Raw genomic sequence first — 25,302 nt, 5'->3', positions numbered from 1 at the left:
GTCTAGCCAGCAAAGCAAATCTGGCTTTATGTTACACTGGTGGCTGGTTACTGCACGGCATGTGGTTGATGCAAACTCCCAGAATCAATTCACTGCAAGTCTCTCAGGGCTCCACACCAATTGGTACATGAAGCCCTGTCCTCACTGTCAGGCAAGGCTTACAGAAGGCGTTTTCACCACCAGAACGATGCTGGAGCAGAAGCATCAAGATCTCATACAATGGCAAGTGTGAAGGAAAGGCACACTGCAGGCTTTATTCCTAAAATATCTCAGTTGTTTGTTGAAGACAACTGCTTTTCTGTATTTTGCTTTGACCTCTGCTCTGCATGGAGTGGAAAAGGTTACTCCAGCCTCGGAAGCAAACTTGCAGCATCGACCAAATCAACCCAGCTCCTGTTGCCTCCATTCACTCCCTCTGCCCGGGAAGCAGCTGATGTCTGGCTGCAGCAAGTCAAACAACCAGCAGAGGAGTTGTAGACAATTTAGTCTCCCACCACTGACCTCCAGTGCCCTTGTGCCATTCCTGATAACCACCACTTGCTCTTCACCTTCACATGCGGAGGCAGAGCGTTGGCTGGATGTGTAAGAACCTACAGGAAAAACAGACCCTAAACCTGGAAATAGCCATCATCTCTTATAACCAGGATGCTCTATGGACTAAAGGACAGTCAACAGAAAGAGATTTCCTTTCCATAAAATACAAAAATCCCTGCTTTCCATGCAGTACTTTTGAAGGACACAATTGAAGCCAATGGGAAATGTTTTAATGGTAGAAGAATCAGACCCTAAACTGCATTATTACCTCAGCCACCTCACTGGCACAAAAAAAGAGATGGCTTCCAAGAACAGGCTTGAATTTGGGATGAAGAGAGGGAAATGCCCCTTCCTTCCCTTTGCTCTAGTTCTGTTGGTTTGAATTGTACCTTAAATAAGACGTCAGAATTTCTTCAGGGGCAAACTAGAACTAGCAGAGCCAATAATATTTTCACATTCGATCAAAATGGCTTTTATAACAAAATGGAAAATTTACAGGGGGAAAATCATTGCAAAAATATTTTGGTTTAAAGACTGACTCCACGTAATGGAGGTACATTTTCAAATGCACCAAGGACAATTAGGTACCCAAAACCCACCGAAAATGAAAGCGAACTGGGACCACAACTCCCATTTGTGCCCCCAAAATCTTCTCCTAAAAGAGAGAAGAGCCCTCTTGGGCTCTGTGGAAACCCTGTAACTTTCCTTTCAAAGCCATCCCAAGAAATACAGAATACAGCAGAAACCTGCATAGCCGATGGCTGCTGCCTTCCGTAGAGCCTAGAGCTGGAAGGAGCTACTCCAGCATTGCCCCCTGTCCCCCACCAGCCAGGCCTGTGGGCAGAGGCCACTCCTGCAAGCCCCTGAAAGAGGAAGGGTGGGCAAAGGCAGGTAAAGCCCCCGAGCTTTAGCTCAGAAGAAAGCTGGCAAGATATGGTGCTTATTTACTCAAGTCAACTCTCGCTCAAGATGAGATTATGGAAGGTAATGACACCATTACAGCTCCACACAGAAAGACATTTCTAAGCTTTTCTAAAAACCAAAAAAAATCCCATATGCGCTTCAAACTACAGGTATAATTTTTTTTTTCCTGAATCCTCCATTGAAACTTGAATTTAAAACACAGTTTAACTCCTCGGTATGTGAAATCTCATGGCCACATTAATCGAGAACATCTGAAGCCAGGAGAAAGAAATCACTTCCAGTTATGTTGTCAGTGTTATGTGCATAACATTCCCACAGCTGTAGATCCATTGTGCTCCATGTTATAAATAAGAAATTGCATGGTGACAGCTAAAATTCAAAAGCGTTAATGTTTCTCTTTGCAACTCTTTTTCTATTTTTTTCTTCTTTTTTTTTTTCAGTCTTTTGAGGTTTCTCTCCTTTCCCTCCTAGTAGAAGTTACTTGAAGCAACATTATTGCTTACTCAACTGACATATTTATGGTAATTAAAAAATAGTAAATGCCAAGCAAATATGACTAATGTTGCTATTTGGCAAATAAGCCAAAAACGACTTCCATTGATCCGAACCAGGCTGTCGTATGTGCGTTAATAAACATTTCTCCTTCTTCTGCTCGTCTTGGTTATCCCAGTGCTTTAGGGATAAGTCTTAAGGCAGCTTTAAGGACATGGCCAAACACTGCCCCGACCTCCATCACACATGGCAGCTACCAGCAAAGCCATTGAGTTGCAGAGCACAAACGCAGCTGAGTCGGGCCCCGTGAACGAATACAAATGAGCTCCCTTGTATTTCTTGCGTTCTAGGTTGTGGTCCCTTTCAACCATGAAAAACAGCTACAAATTGTTCCCAGAGCTAAACCACTTAACATCTTGGCACTTGGTTGTTTTTAACTTTGTAACAATAGGCACTGTTCGCTCCTCTCAATCTCAGTTTTTTATTCTATAATAAAGCAGGAATACTGATGAAAGGCTAGTCACGGCTTCTCCCCGTGGTATCAGGGTGGTGGCATGTGATGATTCACATGGGGTGTGTTTGATCCAAGAAAGCCCAGCCTCTGCTTATTCTTCCTTTGTTCTGTCATCTAAGGTGGAAAGGCAGAGAGAGACGAGTTGAGATTTTTTTTTTCCCTTTTTACTATTATTTAGCAGTCACAGGGAAAGACATATATAAGCAAAACAACAGGGAGTGAAATTCTTTCCTTCAGCACCGAAAATTACAAGAGATGCCTTTGAAGTGGGAGATCTGTTTCCTGCAAAGTATGGACATTTTATTCTCATTTGTACATTATTCTTATCCAGCAGCAGGTCTTACAGTGTATTATTTGCGCCGCTGTTGTGTTGTGTAGCCCTGCAGAGGGTCAGCATTTGCACTTGGTGCTGTACAATCAGAGAATTAAAAGATGGTCCCAGCCGCAGAGAGTTTAAATTTAAGCCAGGAGAGAACAGATTCAGCTGATGAAAAAAACCCCACCAGAACGGTATGGGTAAGCACAATTAAGCAACGGTCTCAACATGTCCAACATAAACCTCTGTCGAGTTTTTCACAGGGAAAAAGAGTTTTAAGGAAGAATTTGAAGGGGGGATAATTAGATAACTCTGGTGATGTCACTGAAGTGCTTCCCATAAAGAAAACACAGAAATGCTTTTCTGAAACTGTAATGAGCAAACCAGAGGTGACCAGCATCTTTAGCAAAAAAGGAGCTGGCCTTCTGGTCCTGAGGGGAGAGAAAACACGTGAGGAGGTTTAGGCAGGAGCAGGGCTTTAAGGGAGGCCAGCAGCTTGTTCCATGCAGGAGAGAAGGGGGAGTGGCGGGAGGGGCCCAAAGACAAGGGTGACACAAGCAAAGCAACAGGCTCCACTAATTGTTTTTGCAACAGCACTGTTGATATTCTTAGTGGGGATAAAAATCCAAGTGTTGGATTCAGAAAGCTTTTCTACTGATTCCCACCAGTACCCAGCTATTTCTGATGCGATACCTTTTTTATTGCCGGGTTATGCAGCACCTGCATACACAAAGCCCACCGTCACTTCTGCAGTTTTCCCTCTGTCCTTGCACACTCACTGGGATGATTTCGTAACTAATTCCCCCTCGGCTTTTCTCCTTACTTGTTCTCTGCTGTTGCTAATAAAGTGCCATTTCATTCCAAACCCATACCAGTGTATCTACTCAGAAAGCTTACTAAAGGAAAAATAAAACCTTTCTAAAACAGAAGTCTCTTTTGTAACGCTGTCCTGACTGTGACCTGATGAAAGCTAGCACGTTCACCCACACACGCTCACGTTGCTACCCGCTGCAGGGCACTTACCTGTTCCTTGAGCTCAGCAAGCTGACTGGAAAGCTGTTTTACGAGGCTCATGGTTGACTCCAGCCTCTCCTGCAGGTTCCTGATTTCATTTTGCTCACTGTCGCCTTCATTGCTAACCAGGGACATGGCTCTCATCCGAGGGAACCAGTCCAAATTCTTCTCCTACATGGGTATTAGAAAAATCAGGAATGTTAGTAGGGGTTCATGCAGCCCTACCAAGCTGAGACTAGAGAATGAAAACTCAGCAGGACTTCTGCTCAGTGGATGACACACAGCGAGCAAGCTTAAGAAGTAGTAAATTCAGAAAGTATTTTACACAAGCATTTTTATTCTTGGTTCTCCTTAGCTACAAAGGAGGCACCAACTGGAAAACCTTGGCTCCCCACAGCTGCACCTGTATTGCAGTGTGGCCAGTGTTCATCCATGGCTCTGGCATGCAGAAACACCTGCTGGGTCAGCTCTGGGGAGGCTTCTCTGGTACACTAGCACCAGGAAAGCCCGAGTGCTCCCCATGCTTTGCTCTTAAGCGTATGCAGGGACACATTTCCCCAGCGTCTCTTCAGCTTGGCTGGCCTCCATCTATTTCATCTGTCCTTGCAGCAATGTCAGTGAGCCAACATCAGGAAAACAAGACAAGCCAGCATCCTCTCCAGACTGGCCTGGAGAGTGCCTACTGCAGGAGCAGAGGGAACTATGGATTCATCTGCCCACAATGGAAGGTTTGGGGTCCTGGGAATGACTCAGGCTTCAGCGCACCATTCAGATTGTAAACCTTAGGTAAATGCAAGCACACTCCCTCGGCCAAGGGCTAACCTGCTAAGGACCAAGCACTACACGGAACAGCACTGAACTGGGTACTTCACTATTCATGGACTCAAGCTATGAATTTAATCATAATAAAAATACTGCAAACAGATTATATGAGTCAGGAAGTTGCTGCGTATCAGTATCAGCATCAGCCTGAATTGTCTCCGTGGCTCGGGGGCACAGATATCTGAATGCTAAGTGTAACAGACAGAAGAGACTGAAGGGTGCAAGCCTAGAAGGAGTGGCAACCATGTGGCAAGCAATTTGGTTTGCCTTAAGGTACTAGACAAGGGAACCAGGTCCTGTAGCTGGCAATGCATTACACCAACGCACCTCTGCCCTCCACCTTGCGGGGAGTGGGAGGATGTGGTTAGATCATATGAATTGTGTTTTGCAACAGGCCTCTATGGACACGTGCACTTGATAAATTTAGAAGAGAATTAGAATGAATTGAAGTACGTTTCTTTCAGGACACTCCTGCACTGTGAATGGTCCCACACAAATAGCATTGTATCAAAAAGAAAAGGAGGAAAGGAGAGGGGGAAAGGAGAGGGGGAAAGGAGAGGGGGAAAGGAGAGGGGGAAAGGAGAGGGGGAAAGGAGAGGGGGAAAGGAGAGGGGGAAAGGAGAGGAGTTCTTTCTAGAGGTCCACCTCCAAGACTCCTGGCAAAACTACTTATGTTGACTGGGCTTGGTATTTGGTAAGGTTTTAAGTGCATCAAACTTACTGTACTCTCAGGCTTCCCCTCACCATGAAAAATAGAAAAGCCAGGTATGATTCTGCAGTATTTACTGCTGGGCAACCCAGGGCAGCCGTACGTGAGCAGGGTCTGGCCTGGCAGAGCTGTGAGCCCGGGGATGTCCCTTTATCAGTTTTATCATGCTTCCAGAGAGAGTTGGTTTCAGCTATGTAGTGCTCTGCCCTGATCACCAAACCCTCCCCTCCTACAGCAACATGGTTTAGAAACAACCAAGCTAACCCTCGGTAATTATGGAAGCTCTTATGGTATTCATGGTTTTACACTATTTGCATTAGCCCAGTCCCCTCTGTTACCCTGGGTAAGACTCAATGCAAAGCCATAAAAATTTCTGGCTCATTTTCTTCTTTTTAACTCAAAACTTCTAATGAGGTTTTTGTCCAGCTGTGCAACCTCCGGTCCTGTCGCTAAACTGACAAGACGTTCAGGGAACAAGACTGTGCCCCTCCGTTGTGTTTTGCAGCCCAGGGCTCAGTCAGCCGTGTGCGCTGGTGGAATGAGGCCTCTTTCCTCGCAGCACACTTTTTGAGCCTCGTGATCTCATTATGACAATTTACTGTGGTTATGCATGATGCCATTTTCAATGGGTCATAACTCATTCAAATCAAAACCTGTTTTCACCAGCTCCACTGGTGAGCTCCAAAGGAGTGCACGTGACCCTCCCTGCTGGATATCCCCAGCGGACACACGGAGCGGCAGACTCCTATTTCTGCTGCACGCATTTCTGCTCGCAAGAACAGCATTCATTTTCCACGAGTACACTCCGATACTTATTTTAAAATTTATTTTGGCTAGGATCTAGCAGAGCATTCATCACGTGCTTAGCGTTAAGCACAGGTGTACTCATTTATACTAAGCTTAGTTTGTGCACAGTGCCTTTCTGGATCAATGCCTTTTTTTTCCTTTTTCTTTTTTTTTTTTTTTTTCAAAACGTTTGCCAGCAAATTTGTCTGCCACTACAGGCACAGAAAGTTAATTCAAAGGAGCTACAGCAAACAAACAGAGCTACACTTGTATCTGAATGTTTCCTGGAAAGCTCTGGTATCTGCACCCATTACAGCTTCTCTTGCTTGAAGCACCTCAAGATACCAAACACAAGGCCACATGACTATAGGAGCCAGCTGCGGGGCCAGGAGCCCTTTTGGGCAAGGCTCAACTTAATCCCAAAGTTTCTAAAGCCAGGCTGCACAGGGAGATCAAGCTGAGACTCCACCATTGTGGTTCCCGCGTTTGCCGAGTACTGCTGCCAGGATTGTGAATGCACTTGGCTAGTTTTGTTTTCCTCTTGCCACTCCCTCACTCCTCCAGGACGCAAGGCAGAGACATCCAACTGCCTTGCAAAGATTTTTGTGGACTGACCCCTCCACTGCACTGCAGCATCCAGAGGAACACCACACAAATCCATGTGGATGTCAGACATCCCAGCTGAGTGGGCTTGCCTCTCTTGAGGCTCTCAACGTCACCTGCTTCCCTCCTTGGCACAACATTATACTTCCTGGGAAGAGGGATGACCAGTAGCAGGTGAGGACAGGGACAGAGCACGCAGCGCCTTGCTTGCTGCCACACAGCCCTGTGCTGCTGAAGGTAGCTCTTCAGCTGGGACCATTTGAACCATGTGCTAGTTCCTCTCGGCCACCATGAGCCCCCCAGCCATGGGAGCTCAATGACAGACTCCACTGATTCATGTGTGCCCAGCTTTTGCCTTCCCAGCAATGCTGTGATAATCTCTCCCCAGAAAGAAACCCACTTGTGGTTTAGTTACAGACCGAGATGATCTGAGCATTTTTTGCCAAAATGTTGTGGAGGATCAAGCAAGGACTTGATCCAAGCTCTAGGAGAAACTGATGGGTTTGCATGGACCAGAGACCTCATGAAAAGATACTACTGACTTCCATAGCTTTTCCTAGCAGCAGAGAGGCAACAGGTCAAGCAGCTGACCACAGGTTTCTCATTTGGTAGTCCCAAGTGCTGTGTTGGGTGCAGGCAGGACTTTGCTTCTCAGTTCTCAACTGCTCATACATCTAATGAAATCCAGTCCAGCTGTGTATCTTTGTCATGCAAAGCATTAGAAGATTCAAAGTTCAGTAGGTTTCCTAGCCTGCCAGCCTGTCTTTAAGTTAAAAATACGTATCTAGCTTTCACCCATAGCTCCATTATAGTGCAGACAGTAGGTATATTCCCTTGCTGAACTCCATGCTTTTTCTGGTCAATATTATCTTATTTTTTAATTTCATTATGAACTGTAGAACTTTAATAAAGAGCAGCATGAAAATTAGCTCTGGCACACAGCCCTGTTTGCTGAGTCTACATCACAAACAAACAGCAATTTCTGCTGAGGACAAAACATTTTTGATCACAAACCTGACAGGATCCAGAAGGCAAATTGGACAAGGCTCCTCTGCCGAAAATTTCAGTAAGTGTTCATGGGGTGACAGGCATGCTGTGACTGCTCAGCTATGGGAAAGATATTTATGCTTCAAGGTAATTGCTTGCCAATTAACTGGAGGTAGTTAATATGTTTGTACAACCCCAAACATTTGTTCTGGAACTTAAATGTTTGTGGTCTTGGTCCAGGGCTCACTTTGACCAACTAACACATGTTAAAGCTGTAACATGCCTCCTCTACGCTGCAGGTGCACTCCCGCTTCACCTTATTTGACTAGTGAGGGGATGGGATTTTGCAGGGTGTTATTTGTCATGCCTTAGCTATTACTCTTAGAAATCCAACCATTTTGCCCAGGATAGCATTCACTCAGACATTTTGAAACCCGTCTGGAACTGAGCAACTATTTGCATGAGGGAGGTAGGCTGCTGGCAAGGAGCCGGGTAAACCTCTGCAAACAGCTGTCACAGGACTCAATCAACGGCCACCAGGTTAGCACAAGGGGACATAACTCGAGTGCAAATGAGTTCACAGAGGGTGAGGTATGTGGATGGGACACTTTAAAATGAACGAGCTGCCTGGACACAGAATCAGTTGTTAAAACATACTGCAGTCTCCTTTCTAAACAACCAGGGCTGAATGCAGTATATTGTTTCTGTTATTTCATTCTTTCACAGGATAGCAGCTATTCGCAGCCCAACCGCAGCAGCCCACCTACGGATCACAGCATCCTCCCGCCCCGCGCTCCCTCCGCAAACATAACGTGTGCCTCACAGAATTCATAGTTAAGTATACATCTGTGTCCAGGGCAGAGAGACAGCCAGACAGGAAGGCTGCAGGGACAGAAAGGAGCCGCAGCCTCCTCTCCCTCAGTTCAGCTGGGGGAAGAAGGAAAAAAAAAGGGAAAAAGGCAGGTGAGGCTAGCCAAAAGGCTGCCGTCCAAAGAGACTGCACACGAGCAGAGCAGACATTTCGTGTGGCGATCCAGCACGCTCATTCCCTCCATCCTCCCCCCGGGCTGGCAGGACTCCAGCAGAAATACAGCTCACCCGGGGTGAACACCTCTCTGCAAGGTGCTCTGGGTACACGTAGCTGCGAGGTGCTGACGGTGAGGGCACGTGCTTGAGAAATCGCAGGGCTTAGAGGATTTGCTCCTCGCGTTTTCTGAGAAACCTCAAACCCTGCTTCTTGGAGAGGCATGCTCAGAGCAAAAGTCTGCGCTTGCCTCCTGAAGTTTTCTATGCAACTTTCTCCCTCCCTTCAGTGGGCTTCCCAGGGGGAGGGCAGAGCTACAGGCTAAGTCCTCCCTTTGATAAAACATTGCAGTTTTTCTGATTTTGCTAGCTCTGATTGAGCATGGATGGAGAAAAGACTGAAGAAATTTGTTTAGAGTTTCTATGCTTTGCACAAAGTCTCTCTCAAGCCATCCCTGTCCTGTTGGCACAGCCAACTGGCTTCAATGGAACTCTCATGCTGAGCTGAATCCATGCCTCCGGAGTAATTGGCAGAGGGATGTTCCTTTAGGAGGTGCTGGTTTCACAGGCTAGCAGCAAGATGGATCAGCTGCAACCAGCAGGAAAGACTGGGCTGAGCCTTTAAAAAATAGATTACTAGATAACAATGAGAGAAAATAGGTCAAAGAGTAGGACAAGGGGGATGAAGCAGAGGAGTGAAGGCAGCCTAATGCATGCTTTCTGTCAGTGCCACTGCCTTGGGCTCAAAGTGCCACGCCACCGTCAGCTGTACCAGACTTTCATTTCTCCAGAAGACTCTAATGCAGTGACTCTTAGCCCTTTCTACCCCGTGACCCCTTGTTGCAACGTGAAAACAAGTCCGTTCCAGGACTTCCCTCCTATCTATTCAAAAAGAAAAGCGGTAATGACTGCTCATGACTCCTCCTGGGTTGTGACCTCCCCAGCTGCACACATCAGAGCAGGAGACAGGCCTCCTCATCCCCTGTCTGGCAAAGATCGTTTGCTCCTTGGTGACTCAGTGAGGCAAGTGAGACGGCTGTCAGTAGGGTTATTTGTTACCTAATAACAAAGCTGAGAAAACGAGTATGCTTCAAGGCATCTGAACTCCTCAGAAGAGGTTGCTGAAGCGTGCAGGAGAGGAGCACGGGCATCATCATGAAGGTCAGCTACCAGCGCCTTGGTGTGCTGCACTGGGCAGTTCATGGTATCCCACTCTGCAACATATGTTCATCGGCGTGCAATGATCAGCAGTCACCCTGGCAGCCTAGCAAAAGCCCCCTACAGCTTTAGAGAGACTGCAGCCTCTCAAGTTTTGGTCCTGTCACTACAGGAAAGACACTGAGGTGCTGGAGCGTGTCCAAAGGAGAGCAACGAAGATGGTGAAGGGTCTGGAGCACAAGTGTGATGAGAAGCAGCTTAAGGAACTGGAGTTCTTTAGCCTGGAGAAAAGGAGGCTGAGGGGAGACCTTATCACTCTCTACAATCACCTGGAAGGAGGGTGAAGCAACATGGGGGTCTGTCTCTTCCAAGTAACAAGTGATAGGACAAGAGGAAATGGCCTCAATTTGCACCAGGTTTAGATTGGATATTAGGAAAAATTTTTCACTGAAAGGGTTGTCAATTGGAAAAGGCTGCCCAGGGAAGTGGTTGAGTCACCATCTCTGGAGATATTAAAAATACGGGTAGACAAGGTGCTTAGGGACAAGGTTTAGAGGCGGACCTGGCAATATTAGGTTTACAGTTGGACTCAGGGATCTTAAAGGCCTTTTCCAACCAAAACGATTCTATGATTCTAAGTGCCCACTGGGGTGGTAAAACCCTGTTGCACCGGCGTTGGAGAGAAGCCGGTCACTGTGTGCCTCCAGGCCTGAGGAGCGGCACTGCCAGGAAGCACGGCACAGCTTCACCCTCCACAACGCAGTTGTGCCCAAGGACCCATGCCTCAGCATGAAGGCAAACAAACCGTCGGCACCGCTGCTCGGCAGCAGGCAGCTTGTGTCCTTTCAGGCACGAGAAGGAACAGGCTGTTCACTCCCCTTTTGTGTTGCCAGCACCTTGAACAAATACTTTAGCACTGGGTACAAAAAGACCTATTTACTGAGAAATTATTCTTTATGTCTGAAACATAAATATGAGTCCATCCATTCCCTTCCCAGATCTGTTGCCCGTATAAGCAGAGAGTGATCAGCCCAAATGACCTTTTGAAAGCTATTATTTTTCTGCCTAGGGACACAGTCTGGTCCTAAAAGTCTGTAGTTATGTAGCTCCTACAGCCATCTTAAAAAGGGATTTTAAAGATTTAAACTATCTTGTGCTTTAGATGACACAAGGGAATAACCACTTTGTGATTTAAAAACAGACAATAATAATTTGGTTCAGTGCATGATTCAGCTAATCCACAATTTGATAAATGTTCACCCTAAACTACAAACCCAAACAGCTTTCTGCAAATCCGGTTTGACACTTTAATGTTAAGACTGTATTTGATAAGCAATCTGTGCTGTACGAGAACATAGGGAGGGAAATTAGGAATTGTTATGCATCTATATGCATCCACAACAGTAATTCAAGGAAAACAAAAATAAACCTTGGCAATTACAGACAAATCTTTATGCAACAAGAAAACTCATAGGTCTGGCTGGGTCCCCACTGGATTGACACATGCTACAGCTTCCGCAGCTCATGGAAAAATACAAAAATCTTTCCCCCTGAAAGAAGGCTGGAACCGTAACACAGACCCACCGTCTGCTCTACCAGTGTCATTGATGCATTTACTTTCATTTTAACTTGGCTGAATGTTTTTGAGGGCTGCAACAGAATCTATCACTGTAATTCTGAATAATTGTGAGTTCTTCAAGACTGATATCCAGGCAAGTCAGTTATAAATATCTCAGTGTTTCAGTATCAGCATTCCCGCTTGTGATATCCCTGCAAAAAATTATGGCGAGGTATGATAATAAACCTCAAATTGCAAAGATCTTTCTCTGATGCTGTATATAACAGCTTTGATACGCAGCTTGAAACTCTGGAAAGGACCCTGCTTTTCCAAGAACAAACACCCCACAATTTCTGCTTACCAAACACACCTAAGGAACTTGGCATTTACCTCCAAGAGATGGAAACGATCACAAAAATAATTTTTTACAGTCGAGACTGTAAGTTTGAATGTGATCTTCTTGCACCATTGTTGTGGGCAAAACCATATAGAAATAGTAAGCAGGTGAGCCAGCAGTGTGCTCTTACAGCGAAAAAGGCCACCACGACCTGGGCTGCATCAGCAAGAGTGCAGCCAGCACGTCGAGGGAAGTGATCCTGCTTCAGCCTCGAGCAACTTTACCCCAGGAAGTGGAAAGCAGAATCTGAGCCAAGCAGCTTTGTCACCAGTGTGCTGAGACTTCACCTTCCAGCTGCCCTCCAGGTGGGAACCCGGGGACCTGCGGGTGCGCGGGGACCGCAGCCAGCCGGGGACTCACAAGAGCACGGTGCAACTTCTGTGTGCTTGGAGGGGCCAAGCCTCCATCCCACCCAGCACCGCTCTCTTTGGAGCCACATCTGCTTCTCGTGTCTTCCCTTCCCTGCAGCGTATGTTCATTTCTCAACTGTTGATTTCTTCTGCTGTTTCAATCGCTCTCTGCCACCTTATCTCTGTCATAACCCTGAGAATTGATATTCTCCTCTGCAAATCTTCAAGAATCCCAACACCACCATCTGAAGCTAGCTAGCATTTGGTGCTTAATATTTGTTCCCTTAAAATAGATATAATTATAGATTTGTGCAAAATATGAGTTTATCTTTCCACATTCCAATGTTTTTATGTTGTTAGTGGTTACGGGACATGCTTTTAGGAAAAACACTTCAGATTATTCATTTAAAATAATTAAATTATTTCTGATATAATCCCTGGATCTTGTGCACAACGAAACAACATCTGGTACAGAGATTAGAAAATAAATGTTCTTGGTTTCTTTTTTTTTTTTTTTCTTTTGTTAAACAGATGTTGTTGATACAAAATGCAGAACTGTAAATCACGGCCTGCATGTGGACACAGACTGTCACTACTGAGCAGAAATTTACTGTGGCTAGATAGAGGTTTGAAACAGCAATGAATCACTGGCTTACTAACTTTATTCACATGGGTATGGTTTCAATATTCTGACATTAAGTGCACATGTCCTTAAAAAAAAGAACCTCTTAATGGCAGCATGGGAGGCTGCTTTAGTTCCAGCTGTCTGGGTGGGGGAAGCACAGCACAACACAATGGCAGCCTCTGCACAGAGGCACCTGGCAGCCCCCTGACATCATTTCCACAATTCACCGTTCGTTTGCCGGACTGGCTCACATCTAGCTGATCGGTAACGGTATTTCTGCTTCCCCTTGACTGTGTCCAGAGTGAACAGAATGACAATGCTTCTCCAGCCCCTTGCCTTTCCTATCAAGCTGCTTGCACTAGCACGCTGAAGCCCCCTTTCCCCTGTTCTTCTTCTAATATTGATTTTCTTTTATAAAACATGCTAGCAGGTGCACTCCAAATACTGAACTCACAGACAAAACCCAACAGCACTAACCCCTCTGCAATTTAAACATAACTCCACAATTTAAACGTAACTTACAGTATCACGCCACTGTTGGGGACAGAGATGATGTCTGCTCCTTAGAGGCACACTTACCATTAAGCTGGTAAAGACATCGCAAATTTTGACCTGTTTTTGTCAATGTAAGTGCTGGTTTGATCCAGTGGATCAAGGTCTAATTCCATGATTAAACTCCAAACCGTGACCTCTGCTTCGTATCTTTTGTAGTGCAGGATTTGGGCACATACTTGTTGAAATTTATGGTGGTTTTTTTCACATTTAGCTTTAATTCTCTGGCCCTATCACCGTGTATTTTGCAAGTACTGTCCATTTCCTAGCTTTAGCTTCAACTTGGTGTAACAGAATCTTTGGGAAATACAAAGACTCAGCCGGAGACTCATTTTTCAGAGGCTCAGGACTTGACCTTGTTCTCAGCTTTACACAGGCAGAGCTTCGCTGATTGCAGCGCAATTGTTCTGGCTTAGGATACTGCCAGAGTAGAGGCATTTTGAATCCTGATCTCAGTGTTCCTGCTCTGGGCCCATTTTGACTCTGATGTATTTTGCACATGGTGCATGCAGTATGAAAGGACAATTTAAAGAATTATTACTTATCACTAATGGGTCATACAGAACTGGTTTTTAAGCAACAATGTGATCAGGCATATACCATACACGTACCCAAATGCACATACTCAAGTACCAGCCAGAGTAGAGGATAAAGATCTAGGTTTCTCTTTGAAGTATCTCTCGACAAATGGCCACCAACCAATGGACACCTTTCAGCCTTATGGGCCTGATTGCTATCAACCTGCTCTCAAATCGCTCGCTCTCTTCCAATGGTTTTGTACATTCCTCTGCACAGCAAGCACAACTCCCGGCCCACGAAGACACGATGGCCAAGGAGAAGGTCCCTTGGCAGGTCTGGCTGTGGCTGGGTGACAGGCAGACCCCATAAGGTGCCACTTGCCTCCTGGGAAGCATGGAACACTTTTAGTCCCTTTGGGAAATAGGTGGAAACCAGCAAAACCAGGCCCTCAAGGTGAAACATCTATTTGTTCAGGTTCATGTCTACTGTGCACTGTTCACAGAGGCTGTAAGCCTCATTAATAAAAGACAAAACTACCATGGGACTTTGTGAACCTTTATCCGTCTGTGCTACATTTTCATTTAGTGCTTTTGCTCGCACAACTAGGAAAATATTGAAATGGATCCTCTTTACAGATTTGCTGTTTTTCTTTTTTCTTTTTTTTTTCTTCAGCTCAGCATTTAAATATGGCTTGCTCTGTTCAATTAAAATGCATTTTCTCTTGAGAACAAGCAGATGATCAGTTTCACAAACCCAGAGTTACAATTTTCCTTCAGCAGCACCCAATAAAATGAAAAACAGACAAAACATTTTAATCACGTGTATAAAATACACAGGGTTCATTAAATATGATTTAAACTTGCCCGTTTGTTTTGGAGACTCTTTAAAACTCCTACTACCCCAAAACTCACAGCAGTGTGATGTGATTCCTGATCTATTGAATTACATAGGATGGCTGTAGTGGGTTCCATTACATATAAATTGGATGCAGCCAATTTACAATCTCCGATATATACTCTTAACTCAAAATGCCCTGTGAGGCAATTGTGTAAAGTACTTTATCAGGGATTGTTGTTGGTAATATTGCAAGATTTCATGATGTAAAAAATACATCAATGTCATTTAAATTGAACAAAATGGTTCCTGTTTTTTTTTTCCCTGTAGAGAATTTTTAACCATCTTCTCAACAAATTTGTTCAATAAATACTGTATGAAACAAACATTTTGCACTTTGTCCCACAGATACAATTTGCCAACCTGATTGATTTCTTTCTCTACAACTAATCTGATTTCTTTAGGTTATATATCTTCTCTTTTATTAAAGATGATGCAATCTTAGCTTTTTATCATACACACATCCACCACACCAAAAAGAGAGAAGATTCCCTGAACTAGCCTAGCAACCAAATAGAAAAACCTGACACCAATCTCATAAAGCTGATCCCAAAAGATAAATGGCACAATGAGACCAAAGTTACACAAATTCAGAAACTTATCCATGCAGAGTAATATGGGCTGGTGGGTTTCTCCTCCCATGACAGATACAGAAAAGAAGTAACTTCATCATATCTGTAACACCTTGTAAAACAAGCTCACACTAATATTGCACCCAACTCCCCCAAATCTCGCTGTCTCTCAACTGTGAGAACTCAGAAGCAGAACTACATATTTTGTAGCCCTTCCCTGTTTTCTTTCTTGCAGAATCTCACTGCTATGTTTTGAGTCCAACCAAAGTTATGCTTATTTACTTTTAAATCATGCTCCTGGTAAGACAACAGCCTCAAACTGGTCTTTTACTGATTGCCCTGATGTCTTTGGGCAAACTCATAGTCCTTCCTTTCCTCAGCATTTGCAGTTACCTGCTTTGGCTGTGGACAATTTTGGAGTCTCTTTTCCATTCAAGAAGCCAGAAGCTTAGTACCACTGTAATGCAAAGAACAATAACTGCTTTGAAATGTCACAGTAAGATTCTCAAACAGCATTGAAGTGTTTTGTGTTAGTCGCTTCTCCCAAAGTGCAAAACCAAACAAATTCAGTTCACACGCTTTGGGATCTGCTCATCACATTTGTTCCTCTGGGGTTCAACTTCTTATCATGGTCTGTGACCAGTAAAGGTCCTGTTTTCATTAGGCAAAACCATACACAGCCAGTCCCAGGAGAATCGAGGCTCTGTTACCGCCAGGATTTTAAGCGCAACAGTAGGTGCCTATCCAGTGCCTTGGAGAGCCTTTCCATCATTTGAAATCCCAGCATAAAGCTCTGCCCACACACAGATCCATCTCAGGCCACATGCTTCTTTAACAAAGGGATAAAAGATGGCTTTTGCAAGCTGCCTGGAAAGTTAACAGCTCTAGTCTTTGGCAGGTCAAGGCAGGAGTGGATTCCAGCAGGGAACCGCAGCCTGTGTCCTGCCAGCAGCGCTGCTCAGCTTGAGGGCGCTCCAGCTGGAACACCTCCACTCCATGTTCGCCGGGATGTGCAAGTTTCAAGGAACACAGCCTCATGTCCAGACCCCTCCTCGAGTTTTTAAGGCCAGCAGCAAACAAACAAACAGGAACCCAACCCGGCTCATTTATTTTAATTTGCAAATTGAATGAATTGAAGTTGGAAGGAGGACAAGGAGGCTGTGACTGCACTCTATTCAAGGCAGAACCCATTTTTACAGCAAAATCAGTCTTCGAAGCCTAAATACTGGTCAGCAGACAGGTGGCCAAATCTTTTAAATGCAGAGGAAATCAAGCTAAGCTTACAACTGAGCCGCAATACCACAGGGTCCAAAAGGACTAGTGCTGGGTAGTATCAAACCACTGATTCCAGACCTCAGAGGGAAAAAAAAAAAAAAAACAACCCCAAATCTCAGTGAATATACTTTTGGGGAGTTTTAGGCTCCACTGTGTAACTTGTAATTACATTGCAGCTTTTTATTCAGAAGTGATTTTGAAGAAAGAGAAAAGAAGACGAGGTTGCATTGATGCTGGGACCTGTCCCAATAGGAGTTAACAAGAACAAGAGGGGGCAAGCACAGAGGCAGCAGGGACAAGGGTACCACGCAATGGCATGGCCGTTCTCTCATTGATCACCTAGGGGGATGAAGGTTATCACCATACCCTCACCACACAGCGATTGTGACAGCAATCCTTCTCCTGCTCCAGCTAATGGCATCATGTCTAAGGAGGCAGGATCAGATCTGTGGTTTCCCATTCAAGCAGCAACAGGATAATTAATTTTGTCTGTCTGGAAAGAATGTATATAATTTAAAGCCACTAAAACTTCAAGCTTTTAAAATGAGGTACCAAATGAAGCTCACGTTTCCCTTTATTTACCCATACCTCACACATCACCTAGCCAAAAAAGCCAACTAAATTATTGATGGTGGACCAAAGAGTCCATGTCTAGAAGATGTGGAGCCCTTGAAGTAGAGAAGAAGATGCTTAGCTCTCTTGTAGAACAGGAGCTTTGTGCAAAGATGAAAAGTCTTCATGCGTTGCTAACTTCTCATGCTTTGAGTAACACACAAATAAGTAGGAAATCAGCTAATTAGGCAAGTTACTGTAATTGCTTATTCTATGAAGTGGAGAGGGAGGTGTTCAGCACTTCTATAAGATAATAATGTAGAGGCAAAATTGTACAGAGAAACACAAATAGCAATGGACTACCTACAGAAATGAATGTTATTTTTGAACAACAGGAAAAGCAACAATAGAAAAATAATTCAATACCTAGCAGAAGTAAACCAACAACACCTCAATATATTCTGTAAATGTAAAACTGGATAACACTTGGGTCTGTGAGGGGAGAGGGTCCTCCCCTTATATACCCAAGCAGTGGTTGAACCTGTACAAAGCACAATTCCAGCTCTATTTTAGTGACTCTGTATCACCACCACAATAGCTCTGAGATCCCCTCTGAATTTGAGGCAGGCCTTGATGAAGAAAAAGGACTTTCTCTGGGACCTGGCGCACCTAAACTGAAGCCCTGAACTTCCGACAGGGCCTGTGTCCATGTGGAAGGACACAGAGAGCTGCGTGCTCATTCACTTGCTCTTCTATTTTGAGCAGAAGAAAAAAATTTGAGCGGTAAATCATCTATTTAGGTATATTTCTTTAATTGCTTATTTTATTAAAACCCAACTGCAGACAAAACTGATGTTGTATTTCCTAGGAAATTAGTCTGTCAGAAAGACCTCAGAACTTATTTAGCACCCAGCTTTTCTGCTCTTGGTATTAACTGCCATGGTAAGTAATTACTGATAATGTGACATGCATCGTATCGGTCTTTTAAAAATAATTAAGAAAAAATTGCATAGCTTAATGATATGTACATACATCTGATCCTTGCAAGTTTTGCTTTGGTAACATCTGCTAGTTTTTGGAGGAAGGCCAATTTTAAAAAGTAAAATAAATCAGTCCTAACAATAGAAGCATTATTAGCTTCCCAAAAGTTATAAACTCCATGCCTCACTCCAGCAGAGCACTTGTGTGCACAAGTCCTGTAAGCATTTTCAAGTCTGTGAACTGCCAGATCAGAAACTTCATGTTGAACTAGAATTTATGGTAATAAAGAAACCTTAAAAACACAGTTTATTTATAGTGAGCCAGTTTAAGAACAGCAGCTCACTGTCCCTGGCAGATTTAGCTGCAGCAGTTGAAGGGGTCACCCCTATCAGCTGTGTGCCCTTCCTCCCTGCTGATTCTATCCTACCTATAAAAAGGCAGCAGAATCAGTAGTATGTTCCCTCCTCAACCAGTGCCGTTCAGACTGGCATGACTTCAATGGCCATCAATTTTCACATTAGTACTCTGGGCTGTGAACTGCAGAAGCTCAGGAGCGAACAAACACATTGCTTGTCCTCCCCCCTCTGCTACTGTTGTGGTTAATTGCAAGAGAAGGGTATAGTGGACATCCGGGGGAGCAAACTTCTTACATTGTCCAGGATGAATCACCAGAGTGCATGTGAAAAACACCCAGAGTGCCTTCCTGATAACCCAAGTGTCCTTTCTGCAGCAGTCGTGTTACTTTGGATGGAATTTCTCTGGTTTAGGTCATTCTTTCTACCCGTACTGTGTTCAGCAATCCACGGATGTAATAAGAGTATCTATAGACTGGAGATAAAAATTATCAGGGAAAGCTCTTGCCTCCAAAACTCAAAAAGGTGACGGATAACAGAACAGAAAAATCACGGATGTCAGAACTTTTTCTCTTCTCCAAAGAAGTTATATTTTAAGAGCCGAGGTCAACAGCCCTCTTAGTACGTATTATTTTATTACATTCTTTGACAAAAATTGACAGCAGTAAAGAACAGCTTGTTCCACAAACCCTGCTCCTCAGTGCTTGCCTGCCTGCTGTCAGCACACTCTTCCCCTTCCTTATGGCACTTGTTCACTGCCTTCACCTTGCCTGTCTGTATTTCCTTTGGACCTGCCTCCTCTAGAGCTGGGGTTCCCCGCGGTGTACTCAGAGATGGAGCACTGGATACACTGGACATCAGGCTGGGGGTGCACACCAGGATTTGGCATCAGTGAAATGACTATGTTCACTAACTAATCCTGGGACAACCTCTCACTGCTCCAAGGTGTGAAAGGACAGGCAGCCAGGCTCCCGACCCACAGCCCTCAGGCTCGGCAGACTCCGCTTGGCTCATGCTTTTGCTGTTTTGACAGTCAGCTACTTCTGCTGGGGTTGGTTAAAAATGAAAACAATCCCTTTGCAGGCCACACACGGGTGTGCCAGGGACTATATGCAAGCAACTCTGGCTCCAGGAGGGAGCTTGTCCCCTGTCCCTGCTCCTACGCTGGGGGGGTCACAGCCACCTGCAGTGACCCTGGCCAGGACCTCACAGCATCATCGCCGAGACCTGAACCTGGGGAGCAGCTACGTGCCACCACAGCTCACATCACACCGCCGAGACCTGAACCTGGAGAGCAGCTACGTGCCACCACAGCTCACATCACACCTCCGCTCCCGAGGTGGGAGCACGGCAAAATGCAGAGCAGCGAGGCAGGAGAGAGAAGGATGCCGAGGGAAAAGGGCTTGCACTGCCCAGCACACAGCATGGGCAGAATGACAACTATTGTGAGGCTACTCAGTGGCTCATTTGGCATTATTCCCAGTGCTGCTTTTGAATTTAATACCCACTTCTGGGTATCTAATAGAAAAAGAAGGCAAAAACATGAGGCTGGAGGTAGGAAGAAGGGAGACAACAGCACCAGTTCAAGGAAGCACTAGATTAAGATCAATTTTCAAACTTTAGTATTTAAAAAACCTGAGCAAAGCAACGACAATTTGTCAAAATGGAGAATGCATTTTTCCTCATGACATGGAAATGATCCTAACATTTGGTAAATACTTTTTTATTTAATAATTTAAAACAAAAAATAATGAAAAAAGCTAACACCTTCAAAATATTTGAAGTTATATAGCTACAATATTTTGTCACATTACCATTGACAGGTCATTGCTGTGACACAAAAGTGCTTTTAAAAGAAGAACTGAATAAGAAAACCACTGTTCTGAATTTCAGGCTGATGTTGCTCAACCTGTCTCTTCTACTTCATTCTTATAATGTTGATGGGAATTTTGCTTTTGATTTCTGTGGAGGTGTTGGGATCCTGAGTAGCCTGAAGAGAGATTTACGTTTAGGAATTTGCCTTTCATGGGGGATACATTTACAGATGAAACAAGATGTAAAGGAATACTTTTAAGGTGCTACCACGGTATAAAAGGCTCATGGTCCCAATGACCGCAATGGCAGGAGAACAGAACCTTTAATTTCCCACCAAAGATTGCCTCACTTCAGGGAGATGGTCTAAGGCACGGCAGTATCCTTTACTCTTATGAACATAGGCTGGTTTTAGAGCAGTTTTCAGCTGATTGAGGAGTTATGTAATTGCACCAATTACAACCAATTACATAATTAGGGTAAATAAGTAATAATATAATTAGGTGCTGTAATTATGTAGTTATGACAGGTAACACTAATGCTGATAAAATCCATTATGAAACTTGTTAAGAACTGTGGACAGGGCACACGAGGGCAAAACTTTTAGGGCTTCGTTTGCTAAAGTCTTTCATTCTTCCAATGGGGAAAATAATTAATTTAATTACTATGCCAATAGCCTTTTATTTTTGCAAATGAATTGAGGCACAAATCATAGGCTAATTCATATCTCCCCGTTTTGCTGCAAAAGATTCAGTAACTAATCATTTACATTTTCTGCCTCCATTTATCTACTTGCAGCTACCAAAGCTGAGGTGAAATCTGAATGTACAAATTGCAGCTCTGAAAAGAGAAGTCTCAAAATTTGCATGTTAACCTTCGCTGTTCCAGTTATCGCATTAAACTGTCTCCTCTGACAAATGGACACAAGGAACATTTGAAGATGGATGTCATACAAGTTATGTGCATCTCTCAGGGTTTGCTAGGGATGGTATTTCTGGTCAAATGGGTCAGATAAGAAGTTTTTTTCTGCAGGAATGAAAATTCAGTAGGGGAATCACTCATGCAGGTTCTCAGTGCAAATGCAAGGCATGCAGCCAGCTTTTCAAAGTTTCTGTCTTTTTCGATATTGTATACCACCTGTCTGACTTCATAAGAGAGGCCTGGATAACAAACAAATAATAAAACCTACTGCCCAGATTTAATATTCATTAATATTTCACCCGGGAACTGATAGAAGATAGCGTGCAAGAAGAATGGGCATCACTGGAAGATCTGAAGTGCTTTATTCCCACCAACATCTCCATAAAGTAACTGTCTGAAAAGCTAGAGGTTTATAAACTATGTGTTGTTTTACAATACATTTTATGCTTGATGCTTATTTCTAAAAAAAAAATAAAGAGAAAAAAATAATACCTTGCTTTATGAAAGCTGGATAGCTACTACTGATTACTTCTGTCACTGCTCAGAGGAGTGTGCTAAGCACTGAAGCAAATACAGAGCCGCTGGGAAAATCAAAATCACAGAAAACATTAAGAGTTTGCAGCCAATGTCCACAGTCCAGAGGGAGAAAGCAAAATAAATCCTCTGCCACAAGGTCTTTTGAGGCCAGAGACATGCAAGATAATGGGAATGCCTTGAAACAAGCCACTGCTGGAACAGAAATACAAGTGAACTTGAAACCTGCAAAAATATTTCCTTTGAGTGAGAGGTGTGTACAACATCACCTGCAAGTTTCTTTCCCTCTCTTGAACTGGAAAACTGGGAAAGTGAAGTTAGATGCATAGCTAATTCCCAACCCTTTTGGTACCCAGCCTTTCAAATAATATTCCAAACCAAGAAAACCATAGTATTCCTGTTTTTTTCCATTGTTCTATCAGCAAGCCTTCAAACCAGATGCCTCACTGTTTGCTGGACAAATGATACATAGAAAAGACTGAGAATCATAATACAGACAGTCATATTTTTGGCTCCTGATGGGTCTGGGCAATGGAGAAAAGAGACTATCAGAAACTGTAGACGTTTTCCCTGGCGCTTAGTTAATACTGGTAAGCACTCCAATGTTACTTTTTGCAGTATTGTGTGAGACAGTAGTAGACCAGTACAAACAATAACTGGTCCCTAACTCCAGTTGTTGGAGTAGTGAGGATGATACTTGGAGCAAAACTCTACTTTCCATTACAGAAATTACTGCAGCATACTCCAGAATTTTGACCTATGTGTATTTAAGGATGGATCTGAGCCTTGAAGACTGGATTTGGGTAGAAATCCTTTCTAAGTAATCCGGCTGTGAAAACACAGAATTTGGGTTTGAACCATTAATGCTACAGAAGCAGCCATAAAAAGCATACCTAATCATAATAAAAACTAGTATTGCTAAGAGAGCTTTTCCAGGAGTATGGTTCATGGAGTTTTTTCAGACATATTCTGTATCACCTGAATTACAAAATCTAATTTGACCTTGTCACCTTCAAAGAGGTCCTGAGACTGCGCTGTTCTTCTAACCACCATATTCTGATAAATGTTGGTCACATTCCCATACAACCCCAGTGAGCCTCATTCAGCAGTGAGTCAGTTCCACCAGCAAACCACAATTCCCTTGTGAAAGGGTCATTTGAAGTCTGCCTCTCTCATGCCAGATCGTAACCAGAACTTGGTTTCTTACCAGGGACTCAGTCACCTCTCCCAGCATCACAATGATCGCTCTGCTTTCAGTCCATCACAAAGTCTTAATCAGATTCTCTTTCTGACTTCAAGACAAAAACCACACCTCAGGCTTAATTTCTGCATTGAACGTAGTATATCTCACATGCTGCATTCACTACTGTCATGCTGTGTTTGAAACACACCAAACACTTAGGGGACATCAGCTCACACAGCTGACAGCTGCAAAACTACCTCTCACTCTTTTCCTTTTGACTCTTCTTCTGGTCATAAGCAAAGCTGTATCTCTAAATCTCTTCTTCCAGTTGAATATTGTACTTCCACAATACTCCACTCTTCCAGTCAGATTATTTTCTTTCATTTCTTAATATTCCTTGTACCATACGGTATACAGTAATCTCTTGGGCTCCAAGAGAAAGAGTCCTTTTTTGTTCACTTAAGCAGTTCCAATTGCTTCTGCCTCACAGCACTAGTATTTCTGAAGCACACCTTCCCTCAATTTTGTACTGGGGAATTTAAACTACACAGATACAATTACTAATCCCACACCAGCCACTTGTAGCTTGTTCAAACATTTGTTTCTCTTCCCCCCCCCCCACTCCTCCATTCCCTCTTCCATTCCATGTAAGTTTTACACTTCTAGGTCCATATGTACCTCTCCCATCATCCAGAGTAACGACCAACTTTATATATAACCCATGGAAAAAACAAGCCTTCCTTCAGAGGGCTTAATAATCCCAAAATCTGGATTACTACTAACCACTTAAACCACCAGCATTCTGCCCCAGAGGAACAAGGGCTTTGAGAAATCAGTTCGGTGCTGGAGGCTGCATGTGTTTTGGTGCTTTTCTGGTACTATTTTAGATATTCAAACAGGAGTTCCCACCATTAATGCAAACGTAAAATACATTAGTGAATTACATCAGAAAAGTCAAACCACTGTTGCCACAGGATGAATATACTTACCATGAATATTAATGCATCCCTTGGAATGAAACATTAACACTTAACATACATATTTGCAAAATTTAAAATCATACAAACGTTGCAGGGAGAGGAAGAGGAGTAGAAAAGGAGCAGACAAATGAGACAAGAGTCTGGAGACGTTATTGATTCCACAAATTAAAGTGCATTTCTGAGATAAACTAAAATATTTTCATGTATAAAAGAACAACTTGCCATTATGAATAATTTCTTGTAATTGAACAGAGGATACAAGCATTTGTTTTAGTTTTTCTGTCTTGCCCATCATACTGCAGAAGTGTAGATCCATTACTGCCTAACAGTATAAATGCCCTGAGCTGGGCAATGAGATTGACAGTTCAAAATTTCCACAGACATAGGCTGTTCCTCTGTACCTGAGCACTGAATTCCCATCACTTGCCACACCACCTTCCCATGTAGTGGTAATAGCACTTAGAAAAGCTCAATTTCATCAGAGCATTCAAGCAATGCATTCCTGTGTAAACATGAGCCATTCCACTAATGCCAGTTCTTCAAGGTAAGCTCTGCATAAGCCGGTGCAGTGGGTGGGAGTTGCCCCCTCTAACTTTAGCCAGCTCCCAATTAGCCATCTTGTCTAAACTAATCATTTAGGCTCTCAATGGAGAGAGAAAAGCGATGCCAGAGTGAGTCACCTCAGCTATCCTAGACACCTGTCTTAAGGCAGGATAAATAACCCAGCTTTCTGCACTGACAGGGCAGGGAGCTGGGATCGATTTAAACCAGGTGCCTGACTTGAAGACAGCTGAAGTTAAAGGAGAAGAATCTTCCCCTGGGCTAAACTGAAGACTAAAAGGACACCCAGCACTTCACTAGTGAGGTTAGGTAGTGTGTATGATTGAAGGCTTGATGAAGGATAACAGAGCAGATACTCTCAAAAAGAAATGTGGCTCCAGAAATGCATAAACAGCAAAGCCTGATGCGCGTTTGGTTACACCCTCCTCTGGGATTCAGACATATGCCAGCTCTGCAACCACACACCCTGGCACAGGCCCTGAGCAGTGCAATACCTGCCAGGAAGTCCATGGGAAGAAAATGCTGCACCAGAATATCCCAACAGGCTGGAAGAATTCCTCAAAACTGAAGCCTCTTTCCACCCCTCTCTCGCACCAGAATGAACCCTCTTTGGTAGCAGGCTGGAAATGAAATGAAATTGAACATGTCTCTGCCCCAGCATCATCAAATTTCTCTCTCTGAATCCAAGTTATACTCTCACTGCTTCACGAGGCAGTTTCTGTAGCTCTTCTAATCTCTGCAGCAGCTCTTCTTGGTCTTCTCAATAGCTTGTTCAGAACAGTCACAGGAGAAAAGCACTAG

At 43.9% G+C, this 25,302-nt stretch overlaps 1 protein-coding gene across 1 annotated transcript in view; it reads right to left on the bottom strand.

Moving 5' to 3' along the window:
• Positions 1 to 2,069: 2,069 nt before the first annotated feature.
• The window catches only part of LOC104527755 (inositol 1,4,5-trisphosphate receptor type 2), a gene marked incomplete at its 5' end in the record, with an annotated part of 47,477 nt that continues 24,244 nt past the window's right edge, over positions 2,070 to 25,302 (bottom strand). The window contains 2 exons of the mRNA XM_029085827.1: positions 2,070 to 2,578; positions 3,804 to 3,965. Of these exons, the coding sequence (XP_028941660.1) occupies positions 2,492 to 2,578; positions 3,804 to 3,965 (249 nt within the window). The remainder of the gene's footprint in view (positions 2,579 to 3,803; positions 3,966 to 25,302) is intronic.

Source organism: Antrostomus carolinensis, unplaced genomic scaffold, assembly GCF_000700745.2.
Source record: "Antrostomus carolinensis isolate BGI_N321 unplaced genomic scaffold, ASM70074v2 scaffold10480, whole genome shotgun sequence".
In the NCBI taxonomy this organism is placed as follows: domain Eukaryota; kingdom Metazoa; phylum Chordata; class Aves; order Caprimulgiformes; family Caprimulgidae; genus Antrostomus; species Antrostomus carolinensis.
The sequence above is the reverse complement of the archived record's forward strand: the minus strand, read 5'-3'. Positions and strand labels throughout refer to the sequence as shown.